The sequence below is a fragment of the Pseudopipra pipra genome, chromosome 25, assembly GCF_036250125.1.
Source record: "Pseudopipra pipra isolate bDixPip1 chromosome 25, bDixPip1.hap1, whole genome shotgun sequence".
Taxonomy (NCBI): Eukaryota; Metazoa; Chordata; class Aves; order Passeriformes; family Pipridae; genus Pseudopipra; species Pseudopipra pipra.
The window spans coordinates 5725435-5749047 of record NC_087573.1 but is presented as its reverse complement, the minus strand read 5'-3'; the positions used below and the strand labels follow the sequence as shown (position 1 = coordinate 5749047).

The 23613-nt window shown below is 47.1% G+C and overlaps 2 protein-coding genes across 9 annotated transcripts in view; both read left to right on the top strand.

Moving 5' to 3' along the window:
• The first annotated feature begins 276 nt into the window (after window positions 1-276).
• Window positions 277-8357, top strand: LOC135402483 (serine/threonine-protein phosphatase 4 regulatory subunit 3B-like). Its single transcript, XM_064635714.1, has 11 exons — window positions 277-1068; window positions 1981-2058; window positions 2854-2967; window positions 4028-4144; window positions 4342-4473; window positions 5211-5310; window positions 5768-5926; window positions 6090-6259; window positions 6600-6736; window positions 7083-7146; window positions 7936-8357. The coding sequence occupies exons 1-11, from the start codon at window positions 520-522 to the stop codon at window positions 8011-8013; spliced, it is 1698 nt and encodes a 565-aa protein (XP_064491784.1). The 5' UTR covers window positions 277-519; the 3' UTR covers window positions 8014-8357.
• A 2398-nt stretch (window positions 8358-10755) lies between these two features.
• The window catches only part of PPP1R12B (protein phosphatase 1 regulatory subunit 12B), a 132043-nt gene continuing 119185 nt past the window's right edge, over window positions 10756-23613 (top strand). For 5 of the 8 annotated variants that reach the window (XM_064635689.1, XM_064635690.1, XM_064635694.1 and 2 more), the window contains exon 1: window positions 10757-11137. In XM_064635689.1, the coding sequence (XP_064491759.1) occupies window positions 10850-11137 (288 nt within the window). In that variant the 5' untranslated portion in view covers window positions 10757-10849. Of the gene's footprint in view, window positions 11138-23613 lie in introns of all 8 variants that reach the window. The other 3 variants (XM_064635693.1, XM_064635696.1, XM_064635695.1) reach the window with 3 other exon arrangements.

The window sequence follows — 23613 nt, the reverse complement described above, 5'->3', positions numbered from 1 at the left end:
GTGGGTGCCAGGGTCAACCCACTACACATCTCCAGGCCTGTGGAGTCCTCAGCCTCTCTGGACAACTTGTGCCAGGGCCTTACCACCCTCAGAGTAAAGAATTTCTTCCTAATACGTGATTTAAACCTGCCCTCCCTCAGCTTAAGGCCATTGCCCCTTGTCCTGTCACTACATGCCCTGGGCAAAAGTCTGTCCAGCCTTCCTGTACTAGAAGGCTGCTGGAACATCTCTTAGCTCTAGAAGTTCTCAGGTTTCAGAAGTCAGTTGGTCAAGACATTCTAGAATGTAGAACCTTGGGAACCCTGAGGGCAGGGGCTGGAGGAGCAGAGCGTCCTGGTGCAGGTGACATCATAAGGGTTGCAGACAACGGAACCCTGCGGAAGCTCCAGGGCCAGAGCAAAAGAGGCAAGCGCAGCGTGAGCTTCCCTCTGGCTTCCCTCTTGCTCCGTGTTTGGATTTTGACGTTCTGTGGAAGTCACCCAGCGTCTTTCAGCGTCAGAAGAGGAACATCTGCGAGAAATGCCTGCAAGGAGGCGTTTGATCGACCTTCCTCCCTGTGAGACCAACAGACTCGGGGACATCGCTGATCTAGTCACCTCTGCCCTCTCCTCACGCAGCCGCGGAGAAAAGCTGGCCCTGGCCATGAAGAGGAAAGGCTATATTCCAAAACTATTGGAGCTTTTCCAAGCCTGCGAGCGGTCAGAGACCACCGAAGCCTTACACCAGTTACACGGAATTATGAGAGGGATTTTGCATCTCGGTAAATCAAGTCTGTTTGAAGTGATGTTCTCCAAGGAGTGTATTATGGATGTCATCGGATGCCTGGAGTATGATCCTTCGCTGGCTCAGCCCAAACACCACAGGCAGTTCGTGACTAAAAGAGCCAATCTTAAGAAGATTGTTCCCATCAGAGACTCCAAAATCCAGAAAAAATTCCACCAGATGTACCAGGCACAGTATATTCAGGCTAACCTCTTGCCAAATCCTCCTGATTTTGGAGAGAATTATCCTTCTAACCTGGCTTCCTTCATCCGCCGCAAGAAAGAGGAGATATTCAGAGTGTTGGAGGTAAGTGGGTTTGATCTGGTCTAAAAGGGTTGGGCCCTGGAGCTGTAATTTCCAATGGATCACAGTTAATCCCACGTACTTTCATTTGCACAGTGTTGGGAATGTTTCCCCTTCTTTCTCATATCTTTGATTCTCTATTTTAGAAACAGAAGATTTCAGGTGAATCTTCTAAATATCTGAATATCTAAATATTTTTTAATGGATTGTAAAGGGTTTAAAGTTCTTCTCTTTGATTCCTAAGCAACATCCTCCTTTTGAGCTGGTTTGTACAGGTGTGTAGGGAACGAGCAACTTTTGGTATTCTGGACTGGGGAAATTTGTGATGTGTGTGTAACAAATTCCTAACCTGTGATTCCAAAGAGCCTGCTCAAAGAGAATGCCACAGCTGCCTTCCCTGGGAAGGAATAAAAAAAAGCCAATAATAGTCCAGAGGTGCAAAGCAGAGTGTCTGTAAGTCAGGGAGCTGGTTTGATTGCAAGGAAGGTTAACAGGGAAACTGGGAACTTGTGAATCTGGTCACCCTGGCCCAGGTGGCCTGAAAAGATGCTTGGCAGGGCTGCAGATCCCAAAGAGGGAAAGGGGTCCTGGTGGGATGTTCCCAGTGGAGTGTGAGCAGCGGGTGCAGCACAGGAGAAGTTGTGTCTTGGTTGGCTCTTTGTAGTTGCAGTTTTAGCTCAGCTTAACCTGTGGCTCTGGTCTCTTGGACCTGCTTCTGCTACACGGAGGGAATGCTGAAACAATGACCTGGAAAATGATCCTGCCGGATGTGTACTCTGGCATTTGCCTTTTTGGGGATAAAATGAATAGAGGTGTGGGGAGTTGGACTTTGGGCAATGTGGGATCCTATAAAGAAGGAAGTTTAGCCTTTCCAGAGGCACTGTGTGAGTTGTGTTCCTTTTGTGTGTTACGCAGAAAGACGAGGGATTTTTGTCTGATGTTTTTGCCCAGTTGACAAATGAAGCTACGGCTGAGGACGAACGGTTGGAATTGGTAAGTCTGTGCTCTCACTGGTTTCTCGAATGCTTGAAAATTAGAGAGATGAAGTAGGAAAAGTGAAATTGTTCCATGAGTTCTTTGAGGTCTCCTGCAGCCATTGAAGTATTTCTGGAACCCTGGAACCACTTCCAGAGGAGCTCAGTCTTCATTTAAGTACTCACTAGAAAAATCTTTCTGGCAACATAAGCTCTGATTTATTTGTGGTAAATAATGATTTTATTGTGCAGAAAGGACTAGCACTGAGCTGACATGCTTGACTCCAAGCTCTCCTTTCCTCCCAGTACCCTTCAGCATCCCAGATCACTGACTTCCAGTCATATCAGCATTGCTTTCTTCACTGTGCTTTACTGATTCAGAAAGATCTTTAAAGTCCTGTGACTGAGGATTGTTCTTATATATATATATATATTCCAAACTGTATTTATCCTTGAACACATTTAGCTGCTTAAATTCCCTGTTCAAAGCTCACTTTCAGCAAGGAAGGCTTTTTTCCTTCAGGCCTGGCTGGAGAATCAATCCTTCCTAAGCCAGGGGGATAAAAAAGCTACAAGGTGACTCTCTTTCTTTCCAAGCTCAAGCCCAGCATCTTCATTTATTCTTTCTCCGTGTGTTTGTTTTGCTTTCCTTTATTGATGTTGGTAAATGTTGGAGGAGACAGAACTAAAACAATACCATTTTCTAGGAAGTCCATCCCAACCAGGACTCAAACTCTGCTACAAATTGGAACTCTCCTTTTCGGAGAGTTTTCTGACTCAAATACTCCTGAAATTATTTTTTCCTATGCAACAGGTTAACTTTCTCAAGGAACTCTGTGCCTTTTCCCTCATGTTCCATCAGAAGAGAGAGAAATTTCTACAGAGATCAGCCAAGTTGGGAATTCTTCCAACTCTTGAAACTCTAATAGTAAGTGAAAACTTCAAGCTGATTTTAATCAAACTAGAAAATCCCATGGCCATTGAAGCAGGTTTTCGGTCTGCTGAGCACTTCTGTGTCAGTTTGCTGGGACAGCTTGGGTCTGCTGAGGGTGGAAGTTGGTTGGCACGATCAGAACCCAAAAGCTGCCCACAGCTCTCTGAAGGCCCTGACTTGAGTGCTCTGGTGATTTTTACTGTTGCCATTGAGGTTGTTGTTGGAGCAGGGCCAAAGAAGGATTTTTAGATAATCCTGAACTATCAGCTGGTTCCTACCCAAAAGATCATGGAATCCTGTTGTTAACAGATTAATATGCCCTAATCAGCTATGGAAAAACATAATTTTTTAACTCCTTTGGCTGAAGCAGCTGTTGCTGTCTGACCATTGCAATCCATGTGTCAGTGCTGCTGTTCCTCAAAGCCACAAAATTCCAGGGGGTTTCTATCCTGGAGCAACAACCTGTGAACTGACCAAGGGACAGGGACTGCTGGGAAAACACTGAAGTGCTGTAGATGTTCAAGGATTAGACAAGGCTTAATCTTACTATTCTTTGTGAGGGCCAGACCAGTCCAAATGCAGCCTGGGGCACTGCTGTGTTGGGCTCAGAAGTTGTGCTGCTCTCAGAGAAAATCAGAGCCCTTAAAGAAAGTTATTCCTTCTTGTTGCCTGGAAATGAGCACAGAAACTTTTGGACCAATTGATTTGTACAGTTGCTCCTTGGGCACAATATGAATAAATTGTGGAGAACATGTACAGAAGATCAGTGTCTCAGATATTGGAGCCAGTGGCACAATGGGGATGTTTCCTGCCTAAATTAGGACCATTAGGTTCACAGAAGGCCTTGTGTCCTTTCTAAAGGAGGGAAAGAGTGGGGAAAAGATGTTGTTGGTTTACTGTTGTTTTTCTGCAATATAGTTACATATACATGTTTCTCATAGAAACTTTGTACTGAAACATTCCCAAACCTTTTAACTCCCTTTTCTTTGCAGCTTTACCTGATAATAAATCCCAAACTTGATTTGCCCTGGCAAATAAATTTCTTTTTTGTTAGGGAATGAATGATCTGCAAGTTAGAGCTGCTGCCACAGACATCTTGTCTGATCTAGCAGACTTTTGTCCATTCATGGTCCAAGAATTTGTAATGAAAGAGGCCCAGCGGAGTGACCTTGTAAGTAAAAGTGGTTTGGACTTTGTTGAATATGCCAGTCTTAGGGCAAACAGGAAACAAACCAGCCAAACAAAATCTCCATTTTTCTATTTCACTGTAATTTTTATTAAAACAAACAAACCCGATAAAAACAAGGGAACTCATTCCACTTTGGTATCTAATTATTCTGTGTCTTCTTTGTTTGGGTTTTTTTGCAGGATACTGACCTGATCAGTGTAGTCATTGAGCAGCTGATCTGCCATTCTGATCCCGAGTTTGGAGGAGCTGAGCAGCTGATGGATGTGCTGTGCACTCTGCTCGATCCGGGGAATCTGCTGCGTGCAGCTGAGGTAAGAAAACACAAAGGGGTGAAGACACACCACTGTCTCAGCAAAGTTAAACCCCTGAGATTCTCTATTGCTGATTTTGTGGGCAGAGGATAAAAAAGAGTTTTCATTTTTGGATGATTTCTTGGGTGTTGTGTGCGGTCTGATACTGAATTTAAAGAAGTTATAAAACAAGCTGAAGTTCCCACTCCCTTTGCTCAGGAAAGGGGTGTGTGGGGGGCACTGGGGCACTGGGATTTGTTAAGCCAAGCAGCGCTGGGTTCCAGTGACACAGCCCTGTCTGGGCAGAGCACCTGCTGGCTGGGGGAGAAATCTAGAAAGAACAGAATCCAGGAGAGTCCCTGAGAAACCCAATCCATGTTTTAATCCATTGGAATGTGCAGGAATAGCTATGGAAAGGTTTGCAGGTTGTCATGACATAATTCCTGCACTTGAGAATGGTTTAAGGACACTTTGTCAAGCACTTGGAGTCATTGATGGGTTTCCAGGATATATTTGCACCCATGGTGGGGACCCTCCTGGTGACAGTGAGGTTGGCTGGATGTCTCTCAGATTTTCCCCAAAGAAAGAAGTGGATCTTTGTTGAGTGCAGACAATGCTGCAGGCCCAGCCAGAGAGATCCAGGCAGAGCTGAAGGAGCCAAGAGAATTCTTTGTAGGCTGTTTCTGCTGTTACTGCCCTTTCTTATTTAAAAGGTGTGTGTGAAGGCCTGTGTTTAAGGAAATGATTCTCTGTCTTAGGCTCCACAAGTATTCGAATTTCTCAATTTCTTCTACACCTGCTGTATTCCTGTTCTGACTGCTCCACTTTTGGCCAGTGCAGAAGATACATGTGAAATAGGTAATGAGAAGTTTTATTTTTCCCCCCTTTTAGGCTTTTAATGTTTATCAGTGACTGACAGTGCTGGTCCCAGCAATCAGCTTGTGAGGGCAGCTGGAAGTACACTTGGGGAAAGCTGCTGCTCCCCCAGGGACAGGAGTTCTTGTGGGCAGAAGTTTTCAGCCCTTTCTTGCAGCTCTGAATGTTGACAGAGCTTGATGCTGTTCTTTGGAAAAGATGCACCTCCTTGATGTGTGGTGTTAATGGTGTACCAGTTTGACTTATATAATTTTAAAGAATATTTGCTGTAAGGGCAAAAAAGCCACAGTTGTGTTTTGTTCTGACCCAACGTTCCGCTTCCTGAAGCAAAAGTCCACTAAAAACATGTCAGGAACTATAACAGGAACTGACCTTGGTGTGCATGACAATACATTATTTGGTTTGTTTGATTAATTGAAGGCATTAATTCTCCTTGTAGATGACTATCAAGTGGCAAAACTGTTTGCCTTAATTCTGAAGCTCCTCACTTTTTGTGTGGATTGGCATAAGGAGCACATGAGGCATTACATTATCAGCAGGGATTTGCTAAGAAGAGTCCCGGTCTTGATGCATTCCAAACACACATTTCTGGCCTTCAGTGAGTACAGAACTGTGGTGATTTCCTTCTTCGAGGCTTCGCGTGTCCTGTGTTGAGGGTGTTCCAGTGTCAGTGGACACCTGAACTCAGAATTCATGGGAATGAATTTCTGGACTGGAGCCCGGGCATGCTATTAAATGCTTAAATTTCTCTCTTCATACAGGTGCTTTTAAGTTTATAAGGAAGATAATTGACCTGAGAGATGAGCACTATAACTGTTACATTGCCCAGGGAAACCTCCTTGAACCATATTTACTTGCTATGTTGGAAAATGGAGCTGTGTACCATCTGCTCACCTCGGCTGTGTTTGAGCTGTTGGAATTCATCAGACTGGTGAGTTCAGCAGCAGCTCTAGCTCTGACATGTCTGGGGCCTCTCAGGGCAAAAGGCAAAATGCAGCTCTCCCAGATTGCACCATCCTGGTTTAATGGCAGTGTCACAAACAGCATTGGGACACTGCTGAGTTTGTTGTCCATTTCCATGCAAAGCTTCATAATTATTTCTAGATTTCAGCTTTTCTATTAAGGGTAAATCCAGTTGCTTCACAACTTTTCTTTACAATAGTGTTTTGGCTCTGGCCAAGGAATCAGTTCCTTTCCAAATTAAACGCAAAGGTTTCTGAACTTCTGCCTGTGACCATTTGAGACTGAAAGCCCAGTTTGTTCTTCTGCAGGAAGATGGCCAGTCCCTTACTGGACATCTAGTGGAGAAGTTCTGTCAGGCACTTGGAACTATCGACTACGTTCAGACTTTTGGACTGAAGTCCAAACATGAGAAAGAAAAGCACCAACAAGAGCAGCAAGTGAACAGGTGGGCCTCAGTTCGTGTGTCCTGAGCCTGCCAGGGACTGCCATTCTGCAGGGCTGGTCCTTGGTTTTTAATTTCCCAGAGGGCAGCAGGAGCGGGTGGCTGGGACTGGGGTTGGGTTTCATTCTTGATGAAAATTTCTTGTTTTGTCCCCTGAGTTAGGATTCAGTCTGCCTCAGTGCCAGATGGGGTGCTAGTGAGTCTTATGGTGAGGGCAGAACTGGGGGTGGAGTTGGATTGCCTTCTCAAATGTGCCCAATTCCTTCCAAAGCTATGCAAGGCATTTCTGATCCTGGCTGAGTCTGAAATAGCAGCAAAGCTGGAATCACTTGTCCTGTCTCTCTTACAGTGTCCCATGCCGCGGCTGCTCTTCAAAGAAGGAGACCCCGAGGCCAGCGGTGGCGGCCCCCAAGGTGGGAGAGCTGGTGTGAGGTGCTGTCCTGGCGTGGGACAGCGGAGCTGCCTCGAGGGGCTGTACCGGGTGTGACAGGCAGGGGGCTGAGGGAGGGAGAAACTCACCCCAAGACCTGCTTAGGGAAACCCCGGCTGCTTTGGGGGAAGGGTTAAGGAAAGACTGGGTGGGGCCGGAGTCTGTTGGTGATCTGGTGGCACAGTCTGATCTCGCATCTTCTGCGTCATTCAACTGGTGCCACTCCTTGGCTTTGTCCCTGCCCAGGTGCTGCTGTGTGTGAGGTACAGATGGGATTAGGATTTTGGGGAACTGTGTCAGTGCCCCCTAGCTGGGGAATTACTAAGTGTTTTTAAGCAGACAAAGGCAGTCAGTGACACCTCTGTAGTGCCTGACACAGCTGTGCACTATTGGAATCTCCAGCCCGTGCGCTCCTGAGCAGCTCCAGCAAACTGTGGCAGGAATTTGATTGCCCACCCCTAAGGCTGAGCAGCCAAAGGGATCTCAGGGGGCACGTCAGCTGCCTGTCCAGCTGGAGGCTTCCAGAGGGATTTTGAAACAACTGTGAGGCCACAGCCAGAGGAGCAAGGAACCTCCAGTACTTTTTGCAGCTTGAGGTTCAAAACCACTCTCCAGACCAAGGGTCTTGGAACGCCAAAGGATCTCCCAGATCCCAGGGTCTCCTGCTGCTGCCAGCTTGGGTGTCCCAAAGGGTTGGCTGGGGGGGTTGTACTAAAATTGCACACTGGTGAGTATCTTTGCAAAGTGAGGATTTCCTTTTTCTAATTGGCAGAGACGTCTACGGGTGGATTGTACCGAGCACGAAGATCAGGATAACACAGTCAAAAGGAAAAGACCACGTCAGCGTTGATGAGGAAAACACAGAGTTTGGAAGACGAGTTATCATTTTGAGTTTCCAGTTCTTCAAGTGTTGAGTGTTACATTTTTAGAGTTAGTTTTAATTGTAGCTATTGTTTCGTAGAAGATAGGCTGCTGTAGGTTTTGTTACTTAAGTAGAGTTTGTTACATAAAAGATAAGAAGTTTGTTTTGTATTCAAGTTCCCGTTGTTCTGGTTTTAGACTGTTTGTAAATATGTTTAAATATTAACATATTTTTTAAATATTTTACAATTTAGGATTTGTAAAATTTGGGATTTAAAATTTTCCTCTGTGATTTTATAATATGTTTATTGATAAATGTTATTTTGATAAAAAGTTCCCATTGTTCTGGTTTTAGACTGTTTGTGAATATGTTTAAACATTAGTAATGTTGAGTTGTAAAATTTAGGATTTAAAATTTTCCTATGTGATTTTATAATGTGTTTATTGATAAATGTTACTTTGATAAAAAGTTCCCATTGTTCTGTTTTTAGACTGTTTGTAAATATGTTTAAATATTAGTAATGTTGAGTTGTAAAATTTAGGATTTAAAATTTTCCTCTGTGATTTTATAATATGTTTATTGATAAATGTTATTTTGATAAAAAGTTCCCATTGTTCTGTTCTTAGACTGTTTGTAAATATGTTCAAATATTAGTAATGTTGAGTTGTAAAATTTAGGATTTAAAATTTTCCTTGTGATTTTATAATATGTTTATTGATAAATGTTATTTTGATAAAAAGTTCCCATTGTTCTGTTCTTAGACCGTTTGTAAATATGTTTAAATATTAGTAATGTTGAGTTGTAAAATTTAGGATTTAAAATTTTCCTCTGTGATTTTATAATGTTTTTATTGATAAATGTTATTTTGATAAAAAGTTCCCATTGTTCTGTTTTTAGACTGTTTGTAAGTATGTTTAAGTATTGATACTGTTGAGTTGTAAAATTTAGGATTTAAAATTTTCCTTGTGATTTTATAATATGTTTATTGATAAATGTTATTTTGATTAAAAGTTCCATGAAAGTTGACTGGGCGTGTTTGTCTCTTTTCCTGGGGGTTCCTGTGGCAGTCAGGGATGGAATGCCAAAGCCAAACAGTTCCTGGGGGTTTTCCTGGAACTCTGCTGAAAACTCCTGGAGTTGTTTTAAGGCTGATGAGCAAACGCCCCCTGGCCTGGGGGATTTGCCACTGATCATTTGGCAGCATGGCCGTAACTGAGATTCCTCCGATGAACAGTTTGAGGCAAATCCTCCGTTTTGGCAGCTGAGCACTCGAGGATAACCTGCAGAAGAGGAGCAGCGCCCCGGCTCAGAAGCAGCCCAGCGCGGCTGAGTGCCGGGAGTGATGCTCGGCACCACCCCAGCAGAGCCAGCACCGCAGGGCGCTCAGCGGGACGGGACGGACGCGCAGCCACGAGAGGGGGCTCGGGGAAGGCGCAACGAAGCCAATGCAAACATCTCATCCCAAAGCTTCCCCGCTGCAGCAGCTGGAGCTGGAAGGGAGCAGCCGGAGGGCTGTGCCGGAGGGAGACCCGTGTCCCGGGGGGTCTCTGCTCCAACCCCACTCGCCTCCTGGGCCACGGCCGGGCTCGGGGGAACCGGGGGAGACCAGGAACTGAAATACTAAATTTCTTCTATCACAGGCATTTGTCCACAACGATTTTTTCCCAGGGCTTCTTTAAATACACCTTTAAATGCCCAAAGAAGCAAAGGTTCTCATAATATTTCTTCTCTAATGCCTCTAATCGTGCACGCATCTTGTATTAATGTGGTGGAAGAGTTGCCTAAAGTTCTGAGAAACCTTCTTGCCTCCTGAGGTTTTCCAAGGAGGATGAATTTGTTTTCAGGGAACTTTCACATCACCGTGATTTCGATTTTTTATTTTGTTTTTAAAGTGCCTTGTGCCAGGGTCCCAGAGCTCTTCCAGCCCTACTGATGATTATTGCTTAGTCCTCACTTGGAACTTTACAGGTTCTGGCAGCTCCTCCATGAACCCACTGGTGTCTGAGTGGAGCTGCAGCTGCCGGACCTGCTGCTCCAGGAGCTCCGCACCGCGAGTGCCGGGAAGGGAACGGAGCTGGGGAAGGGTCTGGAGCACCAGGAGCGGCTGAGGGAGCTGGGGGGGCTCAGCCTGGAGAAAAGGAGGCTCAGGGGGGACCTTCTGGCTCTGCAACCCCCTGACAGGAGGGGGGAGCCAGGGCTCTGCTCCCAGGGAACAAGGGGACAGGTCAAGACGACATATTCTTAAACTGCACCACGGGAGGTTCAGGTTGGACATCAGGAGGAATTTCTTCATGAAAAGAGTTGTCAGGTACTGACAGGGGCTGCCCAGGGAGGTGTCGGAGTCACCCTGGAGGTGTCCAAGCAACGACTGGATGTGGCACTCAGTGCTCTGGTCCGTTTGAAAAGGCGGGGATCGGTCAGAGGTTGCGCTCGCTGGTCCCGGCGGTCTTTTCCAACCTCAGCGATTCCTGGATTCTGGCATTCCGTCACTCGGCGCTGGGCAGGGGGACCCGTCTGAGGGCGCAGCGATGGCGCCCTGCCCGGCCCCGCCCCGTGCGCGCGGGGGCCGCCGGGAGTTGTAGTCCCGGTCGCGCCCAGGTGCGGCGGCGCGCGGCGGCCGCCGGGAAGCCGCGGCCGCCCCGGGGGGCAGGTGCGGCACCGCCCCCCTCGAACTACATGTCCCGGGGTGCCTCGGGGCGGGGGCGTGGCGGCCGCTGTGGCGGCGGGGGGGGGGGCGTAGCGAAGATGGCGGCGGGGACGCTGCGCCCCGCTCCGGGCTGAACGCGGCGCGGCCCCCGCGCGGCCCTTCAGAGCGGCGGCGGCGATGTCCGAGCCGGAGCACCTGGGCGGCAAGCGGGCCGAGTCGGCGCGGCTGCGGCGGGCCGAGCAGCTGCGGCGCTGGAAGGGCTCCCTCACCGAGCAGGAGCCGGTGGCGGCGGGGGGCGGCCGCGGCCGGCACCGCGGCGCGGGGGGATCCCGCGTCCGCTTCGAGGAGGGCGCCGTGTTCCTGGCCGCCTGCTCCAGCGGGGACACCGAGGAGGTGAAGCGGCTGCTGGGCCGCGGCGCCCGCATCAACACGACCAACGTGGACGGGCTGACAGCCCTGCACCAGGTACCGGGCCGGGGGCTCCGCGGCCGGGGCTGTCGGTAAACAAAGGGTGACAGGGCGCTGCAGCCGAGCCCCGCTCAGCCGCTGTCACGGCACAGCCCCGGCTGGCCTGTTCCAGTCGGGCAGCGTGATGTACCGGGCTTTTGCAGGGTTATTAAGGAGCTTAATTAGCAGAATAAAGATCGAGGGGCTGTCAGGGCTGCTGGCCAGCTGGCCAGTTTGTTAGTTTTTGGAAAACTTCTGCCTTTGTGTTTTTGGGGTCTGCTGAAATAGCAGCGATGCTGGGAAAATTTCCCCAGGGGAATGTGGATTTGCAAGGTCAGGAGTGTCTGGTCAGCCCCTGTGTTGTGTTTTATCAGAGTTGCCTTGAAACTCCTCAAACTGCTCCTTTGGCAGGGAGCAGAGAGTGCCCTCATCGCCGATAAGCGACATAGATTCTATTAATATTCAGCCAAATGTGCTGAAGATAGTACAAAGTGGTCCCAGGAATTGGCTGTGGAGTGGTAAAGCCTTGGCTGTTGAGAAACGTGTGCTGTGTTTCATCCGTAGCCTTTGCCGTCCTTGTGTAAATGAGCAGGAATGTGAGGAAGCATGTGAAATTGCCATCCCAGATATTGGGAAACCTGTTGCTATCTAAGACTGATAGAGAATTTAGCAGGGGTTGTGAAATCAGTGTCCCACATTGGTGCATCTGGTCAGTGAAATGAATCCGGTTTGGATCCGGGCCAGCCTCAGGAAGAAAATTTTCTTAGCTCAAGATCTTGTAGATTAAGAATGTGGTGTGGCAACAGGACCGGGAAAGAAGCACCATCAGGAATAACATCTGGAAATAATGTTTGTAAAGAATAGCATGTTAACAGCACAAATAGCAGGACAGTCGCTGAGCTGATCAGGATTTCTTCTTCACTGGGATGGTGTTACTGAAGCATTTGGGACCTGTGTCAGCCGGTTCAGGAGCTCACTGGCTCCTGGCTGTCAGGGAACAAGGGGAGAGAAGACTGATACATTTTATTCTGGACTTCCAAAAATAAGTTATGAAGCAAAGAGCGCGAGAGCTCACAGATCCTCAGGTTGAATAAGACTTCAGCTGGCAAAGCAGTGAACTTTGTGATGGCTCAGCTTTCTTTTGGTTGGTTGTGGGTTTTGGTGTAGTGGTAGCAAATAAGTTACGCTGCACAAGTACTCTCCAGTCTGGCATTTGTCCATTTATTAGCAGATAAATAAGTAGTCCTATAGATGCTGGTAAGAGCCAGTTACTGAAAAGCATTTCGACAACCAAGAAAGCTGAATTTGAGGTGGATAGAAGCATGGTAGAGTTGGGATGACTTCATGAGGGCTTTCCAGTCAGGATTGGTTGTGATCTCCTCAGAATTGCCCAGTCCTTGCTGATGGAGGTGATGTGACCTTTGGCCAGAGGTGTCTGGTGAAGTGCATTGGACTTGTCCAGCAGCGGGCGATGAGCTCAGCAAGGTCATGCTGCTGGAGTCCATGGCAGGCCGTGTAGTGACAGGCAGGCTGCACATTTAATTCTGCCTATGTAAAGGGTACAGAATTGTGTTATTATGTGTCTTGGGATCACAGTATCGGGTGACACTGACCAGTAACACCAAGGGCTTGATACTTGGAAGAGCTTTGGATGAGCGAGCGGCGGAGCAGATGCTGGCAGTACCAGCCAGCTGCTTACGTGAAGGGGTTCTTCACTAACTTGACAGGAAGGGAGGGTGACCTTACTGTGGCTGGAATAAAAACTTTGTTCCAATGTCCCATGGATGCATTAACATTTTTGCTGAGCAGTGACGAGATGTTCTTGCACACCCAAATGGAACAAAGGCTGTTTTGTTAGAGGTTGTGTTGTACATGTGTATCCTGAGTCTGTAAATCTGTATCAGATGAAAATGTTTATTAGCGTGGTTGGGGAGGTTGTTATGAGTTCCTTATCAGTGAACCTGGCCAGAATATGTTTGTTTTCATATTACTTGGAGAATAATACTGCCTTATGGTAAAGTGTCAGCCGAGACCAGTTAGGTTGGGGGTCCCCAGAGCTCTGGTTGAGAAATGGAATAATGTAGTACCCGTGAGGATATTTCAGTAACTTCTCTCAGTGTTAGAATCACAATGTTACATTGTGATGGTGGTGACCCTCTGCTCTCATTTCATACATGTGAAACCAAAGGGCCACATAATAAGGAAGGAAATCCTACATGTTAAAAAGAGCTGGCTTTGTTGAAAGAAAAATCAAGTAAATTTTTTTTTTTTTTATTAAAGAACTTAATATTAAGTGAGACTTGCTCTGGACGAGCAAACAGGTCTTTTGAGATAATGGAAGGGTTAACAATGTCAATTGACTTAATTTGTCAGAGGTGGCAGCTGCTTCCACAAAACCTAAGACCAGTCTTACAAATTGGGTTAGTTTATTTGAAACACAACGTGGCCCCAAACGTTGTGTGTTGTTCACAAAGATAAAATTACACTTTCTCTGGTATCTGGGCCACTGTGACTAAGACCCATTGTGTGCTTGCTGGGTGAGAAGCTGCTTCTGCTATTTATAGCCACGAAGCTGTATTTTGAAAATAACCTTTTAAATTACAAGTGGTATTCCTGAGCCTCCAGCCTGTGTCATCGTCCTCTTGGGAGGCACCGGGTGCAGCACAGACCTGCACCACAGCCAGTGTCTGCTGTGAAATCACCTGGGTGGTGACTTCAGCTCTACTTTATCTCCCTCAGTGCCTGCAGATTGCTGCTGGATGAACATCAGTCCCCTATTTTCAGTTATTAACTTAGACTGTATTCAGTGAATTATTTTTGGCAATGGTTTTGTGCCAAATGCAGAATGGAAAGGGAGACGTTACTTAAATGTGAGTGAACATTTAGAAATCATCGAGAAAGCTGCTTCCAGTTGGTGAAGTGAACTGTTGGTGGCTGTTGAACTTCTCTAGTGTTTGCAAGTGGTGGGAAATGGGCATGAACTGCTCCCTCTGTCTCCTGAGTGACAGAGCCAATGGAAGAGTAAACTTGTATGAAAATTGAGTCTTAAGGGGAAGAAGTCTGCTGCTTCTAGTTGGGAAAGCATCTCCAAATACAATAATAGTAGTGCTTGTTTGTCTTCAAGGACGGTTCACAAAGGATAACAGCAAAGATTGTTTATCCTCTGTCTGCCCTTTGATGATTTACCCTCTTTCCCTTTGGTCTGTTCCAAGGAGAAATGAGTTGCTCATGAAATAACTCATGTCATTTACAGTACTCTGCAAGTACCTCAGCACATGCTGTTTACTTGTTTTCGGGTGCTGGGCACTTGTGCTTATTCAGAAGCTGCTTCCTGAAAAGTCAGGTACTTTGTGTGGTGTCTCTGGGTCAGGTGGAGGCTGGAACCTCTCCAGGAGATCCTGGTTTAAGTTATTTTTCCTTCTGAGCCACAGCTGTAAAATTGCAGGTATGTCTTGGATGCTGCTTTATAAAGCTCGGAAGAGCAATATGTCAGAAGGGTTGGGAAATTTTCAGTTACTGCTCAGCAAATTTGCCCTTTCCTCCCTTCTGAAGGTTGTGTACAGTCCTAGCAAAGCAGAGGCAGCAAAATTTTTGGACAGTCCCAAAACCATCCAGGGGAATACGTTACAGAGCACTCTGGTCACAGCAGTCTGGAGACTCTTGGAAGAATCACTGAGGTCCCAACACTGGAACAAAATCTGGAGACTGAGGGGAAGAAAGAGAGGATTCGTGTGTGGATTGATACTTTCCCTAGCTAGGACATCACTACTGGAGAGCATGGAGCAAAGGGTTGGGACTGCAATAGTGCCTGAAGCAGCCCGGGTTTGTTTTATAGGATAACTGAGGTAGATCCAACCCACACAGTAAAGTGCTGTACTCCTACAGCCACAGCTTCTGGGAGAATCATGGAATGACATCAAGGAATTGTTAAGGTTGGAAAAGCCCTCTAAAATCATTGAGTCCAGCAGTGAACCCAGCACTGCCATGTTCACCACTAAACCATGTCCCAGGTGCCACATCCACATGTCTTTTGAACACTTCCAGAGATGGTGACTCTACCGCTTCCTGAGCAGCCTGGTCCAGTGCCTTTCAGGGAGGAAATTTTCCCAATATTAACCTAAACCTCCCCTGGTACAACTTGAGGCTGTTTCCTTTTGTCCTGTCCCTTCTTCCCTGGGAGCAGAGCCTGACCCCCCCCGGGCTCCAGCCTCCTGTCAGGGAGTTGGAGAGAGTGAGAAGGTCCCCTCTGAGCCTCCTTTTGTCCAGTCTGCCCCCCCCCCAGCTCCCTCAGCTGCTCCTTATCAGACTTGTGCTCCAGACTCTTCTCCAGCTTCATTTACTTTCCCTGGACACAGAATTTCTTAATCACCAAAAGGTAACAACCAGTTTGTGCCCTGAAAAGTGAGGAGATGACACAGTGTACAGTGGCATGAAAACTCTTGAATGTTCAGGTACCCCATCTTTGGGGCATCACAGCTGTGCTTTAAGGTAGTTCAGCTTCTGATCTTTAAGTGGTGATGATAGTGTCATAAATCAGGCTGCATTTTTTAAGATTGGGTGGCTGCATTGCCTAAAAATACATTCATCCTCGGAAGAGAAGGTTATCTAGGGAGAGTCATACCTTTCCCGGTGCCCTGTGCAGAGTTCCTTTCCAAAGGCCTCTGCCAGGGAAAATAGAAGTTGCAAGCTGTTTGTGCTGCATTTAACACTGCTCATCAAACTGAAATATGGGACTGTCAAAAATAGGGTTTATCACTAGGGAAAGAGAGATTTTGGGTTTCAGTTAAAAATGGGAATGCAGTAGCATGTACCATCCCATAGTACTCTGAATAAAGTGAGAGAGCTTGGAAGTTGCCTACAATACACCAGGAATTTATTAGACAAAATAGTTAAGATCCAAATTGCTGTTTTATCAACCTCATGCTTTTATTTTCTTCCCTTTGGCTGACTCAGTCCCTTTTCTGGCTTGATGTTTTTGTCCCTGTGGGTTCATTTGTCTGTCCCTTGTATCTCTATTTCTGAACAGTCTCCTAAGTGGGCAGAAATAAGTCTAGACTACACTAACCTTGAGCTGCAGTGAGTTGGAGCCTGGGAGAGCTGCTGCTCTTGGCGAAGGGGAGGAAACCCTCCCCTGGTGTGGTTTGGGGCACTTTCTCGACTGGCTGGTTTGGCTTCTGGAAACTGAAGCCAACCACAGCATTCACTCAGTACTGGATGCTGGGAGGAAACACCCTGTGTTTTAGTAAGTAGATGGGTATTTGGGAGGGGAAATGTGCATCTTCATTGCTTCTTTCCTCAGCCTCTGTTTATCCTACTTGTGATTCCACGCATCAGGCTCTGCTGCTCCCCAGAAACAGGGAGCAAGGGAGCTCATGGGATTTTCAGCTCCAGCTTCCTTCATGGCAGCAGCTGGAAGTGCTGAACCTGGTCCTTCAGTGCTGCCTGTGGAAAGGTTCTCACCTCCACTGCAGCTTCTGGGCAGTCCACATCTCTGGCCCCACATGGAAAGCTCCTTTGGGAAGCTTTTAGGGAAAGCTTGTTGTGCCTAACGTATACTGAAAGCTTTCTGGCTTCTGCAAATGAAGTTCTTGAGCCTGCATTAGCGGTGGAGACAAGTCTTTAGGGCTGCGTACTTGTCTGAATCAACATGGTTTGATAAGATTGAAAGCCAGCTCAGCAAAAACTGCAGAAATGAGCAGTGAGTGCAGTGGGATGGTCCCTGCAGCTCCCCTTGGCGTGGCTGGAACCTGCTCAAACAGTCAGTACATTTCTGTGCAGAACTCTCAGCTCTAGCCTAGATGAAATTGCTGTCATCCTGGTATTATTTTTTGCAATTTATAATGCCTCTTGCTTTTTTTATCGGCGAGTGTTAGGGGCTGGGAGCTGTTTCTATTTCAAAGCGCTTTAGAGATTTAGAATTCACATTAAGTACTGTGGGGCTTGTGAGACATCTCAAGTGGTGTGTCTTGTAATATACTGAGATAATAACTGCCTAATATTAAAATATAAGACTTCTCAGTTGGTATGCTGGCTTCCAGTTGAGGATTATTATATACCATAAGTCAAACAGGCCTGTCAGACTGTGCATATTAGAGCAATCTGTTTTAAGAAGTTTGGGAGAGGGGAATATTATATAAGTAGTTGTATAAATTGACATTTCATTCTTTCTAACTTTTGAATACAAATGAAGGCAGGTGGAACATTAAAAACTCTGAAACATCTGATTTGGTTTTTAAAAAATTGCATTTGTGCACAAGGCTGGGGTAAAAAAATGAAGGAAAGAGAAGCCCAAAGCCTTTCAGGGGAATGGCAGCCCCCACTCTCCAGTGACAAGCTTTGCACTGAGTGAACTGTTTGACCTAGTGATAATGGTATGGCCCCAGCACAGGGAAGGTGCCCAGTATAAATCCTGGGATCTGAGTCTGCAGTTTATTTTCAGCTGTCCTTCTGAAGGGAGGTGCCACAGCTGTCCCTGCCATCTCCTTTCTTGGGCTGCAGCAAAATGATCTGTGTGGGGAGGAAAGGTGCAGGAGGAGCTGGGCCTTGTGTCTTAGGCCTTAGCAGGAAAACTTCACTTGCTAAGTGTTGAGATCAGGCTGGATGGGGCTTGGAGCAACCTGGGCTAGTGGAAGGTGTCCCTGCCCATGGCAGGGGGTGGAATGGGATGAGCTTTAAGGTCCCTTCCAACCCAAACCATTTGATGATTCTGTGGAGGAATGATTTGGTGGGGATTTAGGTGCCTGTTTTCCTGGGGGGTCACTTCAGCATGAATGGATTTCAGAACAAGCTCGTGGTGAATTTACTCTGTACAGGCCTGTGCAGAGATGTTTCGAGCTGCTGTGAACTTGTTGAAGATGCAGGTAATGGGATCCAGAGCACGGCTGTGAGATGGGGCTCCAACCTGCACAGCTTCCAGGAGCCAAATTTTATTTCCTCTCTTCACTCCAGAGATGTCCCACCTCTTACTGTGGTGGAACAGGACCATTCTTAAATACTTGAGACGTTTTTCAGAGGAACTTTGCTTTTCTGGATTCACAGACTAGTGAGAATGATATCCCACAGCCACATCCCGGGAGTCAGGCCTTCCATCCCACATTAAGCTATTGACAATAACAAATGTCAAAATCCTTGATTTAGGCACCTACGCGATTTCTCATGCCAGTTTTCATTCATAATAATTGCAATGTGTGGTACTTACAAGTGATTAGTAATTTAGAAAATACATCTGTGTGCTTTCTTGTTAAATATTTTCCTGTTAAACAAATTTTGGAAAGCTCCTTCCAGCTTTAAACTCTTAGCTTAAATATAGGCTTTGCTCATCTGAAGACAAACCAAAACCAGTGAAAATTCACTGTTTAAGAGTAAATGGTGTGATTTTTTTTTTTTCTTTTTAATGCTGCTTTTATTTAGTAGCTTGTTTCTTGTAGCTGGGCAAAATAAGACAGCCTCAACTTGTAGGAGTCTCACTGGAAATGTTTCCATAATACAATAAGCTGACCTTGCAGAGGCACACAAGCAGCTTCAGTGTTGCTTTTCCAGCATTCAGCCTTGCTCATAAATCTTTGTGAGATGTACAGAATGCAGAGTGACCACCTGCCATCAGCTTTTTATGTGTCACTGCCTTTTCAGGGTAAAACTAAACCTGGCCCCTCTCCGATCCCCTGAGCCAGAGCATTGATTTGCCACAGTGATTGCTCACCGTCCATTTCTGGAATCTCTCTGAAGCCACCTCCTATTTATAATTTGTCATTCCTCGCTGTCTTAGTTAATGCAGTGTCGTTACAAAGCCTGATGCTTTTTTACATCTGAAATCATGCAATAGCAGCAACTCCTGGTCCAGCTTGTCTAAACACAAGTGCTGGCTTAGTGAGGGGACTCTAGCAGGGATTTAGGGAGCTGAGGGGACTGTGTATGGGCTCTGCCCAAACCTGGCTTATGTCTGTTTAGTTTGCACTTGTAAATATAAGACCATTACCCAGGGGGATGTAAACCAGCTTGAAGCTGGTAGGGCCCGCACAGGGAGCTGTGCCTGATTCACCACACGGGTTTTGGGCTCAAATTGGGAGTATCTGGAAGTGCTGCTGCCATGGTTTCATTCTGAAGTCAAAGTAGAAGGTGCAGTTCCTCTTCATCTGCCAGGAGTTTTGATTCATCTGGATTGTCAGCCTTACCCAAAACAAGTATTGGAGTGACAATTATAAAAAAGGGGGAAAGCAACTTTTTGCATGGGGAGATAGTGATAGGACAAAGGGGGAATGGTTTTAAGATAAAAGTAAAGAGATGTGGGGAAGAAATTCTTCCCTGTGAGGATGGGGAGGCCCTGGCACAGGTTGCCCAGAGAAGCTGTGGCTGCCCCATCCCTGGAAGTGTCCAAGGCCAGGTTGGACAGGGCTGGATCAACCTGTTCTAGTGGAAGGTGTCCCTGCCCATGGCAGGGGGTGGAATGAGGTGAGCTTTAAGATCCCTTCCAACCCAAACCAGGTTGGGATTTTGTGACCTATTACACTTTGATACTTCATGCAGGACATGTCAATAGGGATTTCAGGATTTCTCCCTTGGAAGATTGCTGGTGGAGGTGAACACTGCCCTTTGAGTGATGGGGCTTGCTTTAATTGTTTTGGTAGAGCCAGATATCTATATCTATATATCTGTGTATCCATATATCTTTGTATCTACATATATTTATTTTTGTAACATTGCTCTGAGTTACATCATTAACAGAGGCTCTGCCTGTCCAACAGAAGTCATCAGAATATTTATCTTCAATACTGTTGTGGTATTGGAGGGTGAAATGTTCTAAATTTTTCTCTAACAAGCCACTTTTTCTACTCCATTTATTCTCTGGTTTCTGTAAATGAGATGACACACTCTCAGCATGGACAGGTTTGGTGTTTATGTGGATAAGACCAAATCTGAGCTAACTGATTGCATTAGCAGAGCCAACACCTGTCCAGGAAGAGGTGCACATCCTGAGCCTGCACTGGGCAGCCACACAAACACCACACACTTGCCAAGTGTCTGATTTAATTTTTTTTTTTAAAGGGATATGATAATGCCAGTAGCAGTTCCTGTGCTAGAGAACCACAGCCCCTTGTTTGGGTCTTTTACTGGCCATCACAGCTGATGTCCATATGACTGACACATTGCAGTAATTTAACCATTTCTCTGGCAAAGATGCTTTCAAAGCAGCTTGATGGCACATGTGAAATGCTATGTTCTAGCCTATTACCACATCATCATCCTTCAGGCAGAATTAGGAATTCTGAGCTGAAATAGCTCTCTAGAACAGGTAGCAAAGAAAGATCTGCTGACTTACTTCCTAATGAGTTAAACCTTCAAAGCCGGTTTCATCACTTGATCCTGGATTTCAGTTCCTCCCTGGCTTCATGCTCCTTCCCTGTGTTCTCAGGAAGCCGACTGATCTACTCCATGCTCCCACCAGCTCCACTTACTGTGGGCTGATGTTCTCATCATTCCCTTTTAGGGGAATCTGTGTGCCCTGCATAGGCTTTGAAAGGTAGAACTTGTGTTCGAAATGACTGTTTCAAAGACTCTGGAGAAGCAGAAAGTCACTGTTGTGTCACAGAGTCTCTTCCAGACAGCTGTAGTGATAGTCCATAAAGCACTTACTGTGACTGTCTGTCCTCTGGCTGCTCAGCCTCCCTGAGAGCTTGGCAGGTCATTTGGTGCAGAGCTACTGTACAGCCAGTTGTCCCAGTCTGTGCTGGTGCAAGGGGTTATTCTGTCCCAGAGGCAGGAGACTCTGTTTGCCTTGGTTATCCCTCCCTCACAAACCCTCCATCAGACCCCTTCTCTAGCCTGTGTCCTCTGAGAAGGACCTCCTGCCCCAGCCATGCCAGCAGTTTGATATAGTCTACAAACTTCTTGAGAGTGCTCTCTGTCCCGTAATTAATGTTAATTGAGTTTGTTAATGAAGACATGGATTTGTATTGGCCTCAATACCAGCCCTGAGGGATGCTGCTGGTAATCAGCTGCCAGCTGAACTTTGTACAGCTGATCACCTTTTGAGCCTGGTATCCCAGGCAATTTTCCATCACCTTATCATCTGCTCCTGCAGTCCAGTTCCTGCTAAGAGCACTGTCAGTGACGGTGTCAGAGGTGTTCCACACTCACTCTCCTGTCCTCCACACAGCCACCTCATGGAGGGCAATCGAGTTAGGCAAGATTTGCCACTGGTAAATCCAAGCTGGCGGTTCCCAGTCACCACCACCTCCTGCTGGAAATGGCCATCAGGAGGATTTACTACACAGCCCTTCCAGGGACTGCGTTGGGACTGACAGGCCTGTAGTTCCCTGGATCCTTCTTACATGATGGGGTGATGTTTGCATGTCATCAGACCTCCCTTTGTCACCAAGACCTTTGAAAGATGACAGTGATTTGCAGTGACATTAGCAAGCCCCCTCCTAAGCCATGTGAGTATCCCACGTGGTCCCAAAAGTGATCCATGACCATTCCTTCCCCTTCATTCCCTGGGCTGAGGCTCTGGTGCTGCCCAGTGGAGCTAACAGGACTAGTCTGTATTTCCTGGGAACTGTCCATTCCCTCAAGTGTGTGTGCAGGGCTGTCAGATGCAGCACTGCTGTAGCTGTGGGCTGCAAGAAGCTTCAGTCTTACTTGTGTCTGGCTCTTTGCAGTGACTGTCACATGCTCCTAGAACCACAGAACCACAGAATGGTTTGGGTCAGAGAGGACCATAAAGATCATCTCACTTCCAACCATGGCAGGGACAGTTTCCACTAGACCAGATTGCTCAAAACCCTCTCCAACCCAGCCTTGAATGCTGGCAGGGTTGGGACAGTCCTGTGCACAGCAGACTAACCATTCCTAGGGCATTTTCCTGGTTTTCTTGTCTCTCTGATTTATTTTTTTTTCCCCTTTCTAAAAATTCGAATTTTACGGTGAAGTCCCTGCCAGGAGGGAAATAGAAGAGGTTCTTTCTACTTGACTTGTCTCTTGGTGCTTCAGCATTCAGTCCTGCAGGAATATGGCCAGTGGGCAATTCCTGTTGTCTCATGTGGTACCTTCTCTACTTTTTGGTGTAAACCTGCACGACATCACTAATGATTCCAAACTGCTTGTCTGTCAACACCCATTCAGTTTTAAGGCAGGTCATGACCCCTTTCCCTTGGGAGCAAACACACAGTCAGAAGTGCTGCTGGGCATCATCTGCCAGGGGAGATGATGACAGTGGATTTCTGTTTCCTACTACCCCTTCAGTAAATGCTTCTTCCTCATCCTGCAGCACAGACATCAGTGGCTCTTAAGGCTGGGGTATTCTCTTGGCTGCCTTAATTTTACTAATGGGCTTAGCAATTCCTTCCAGTTGCTGAGAATGCTTCTCCCTGCTCCCATGTGCTGACACTGGAGGAAATGCTATAAAGCTGAGTGGACATTTTTGGCTTGTGAGCCCACTTTAGTGGAGCCCATTTTACTTTCAGTCCAGCTACCAATTTAATCACTCCTTCACTTCAGATATTAACTGTTGCTCAGTGCCATCTGCTATGGAAAGGGGGTGCAGGAGGCACCAGGCAGGGATTAGGCTCTGGCGGAGGATGAATAGCCCCTGAGTGGTGGATGCTTCATCCCTGTGGATCAACTGGAAGAGTGAACAGCCATGAGCCAGCAGGCACAGCTTGGCCCTTGGAAAAAACATGATGTAGGGTCCCACTTTGCTTAACCTCAGCACCCACCGACTCGTGACAGGTCAGACAGGGCTGTTCAGCCCCTTGTGTCCAGCCTATGCCCAGCTGATGGATGTGCTGCCTCGGGGAGCTGGGTTTAAGGAGTAGCCTTGAGTGCCAAACCTTGGTGCAAGCAAAGCCCTGCTCCTGCCAGTGGGTGGGGAAACCTGGCTAGTAGGTAGGAGTGAGTGGCTCCTGTGGCTTGGAGATCCAGCCTTTCTGCAAGTGGGGCAGTGAGGGGACAGCAGGGCTTGGCAGCTGCAATCCCTGCCTTGGACCAGGTGGAATTGCCTCTGGCTTGGAGGGAAAGGAAGCCATGGGGAAAAGATCCCTGTTTAAGAGCCTGTGGCTCTGTGTTCCTTTCAATAGTCCTGGTTGGGAAGTGGCTCTTGTTTGTTTGCTCTTCCTGGGCAGCCCACCATGTGCTGAGTGCTCTGCATTCCCAGGTGTGTGTGCTGCTCCAGGGCTGCCTGGATGCTTTCTGGACCAAAGTGCTGCTCCAGAGGTTCTGACTGCCCTGGAGCTGTTGAGCTTTGTCTCCAGCCCCTGTGTCACTTGCCTACCCACTGCCATTGTTTCCCAGACTCTCTGTCAAATCACTTCTCAGTCTAATTCATGTGGGGGAAGCTGAAAGGCAGTAGAATCCCCTGCAGCTCCTCAGGGGCTGCACTTTTTATCCAGGTGCCCTGGGGGCCAAGAAGGCCAATGGGATCCTGAGGTGCATTAGGAAGAGCAATTCCAGCCCATCGGGGAGGTGATCCTCCCCCGCTCCTCAGCCCAGGTGAGGCACTT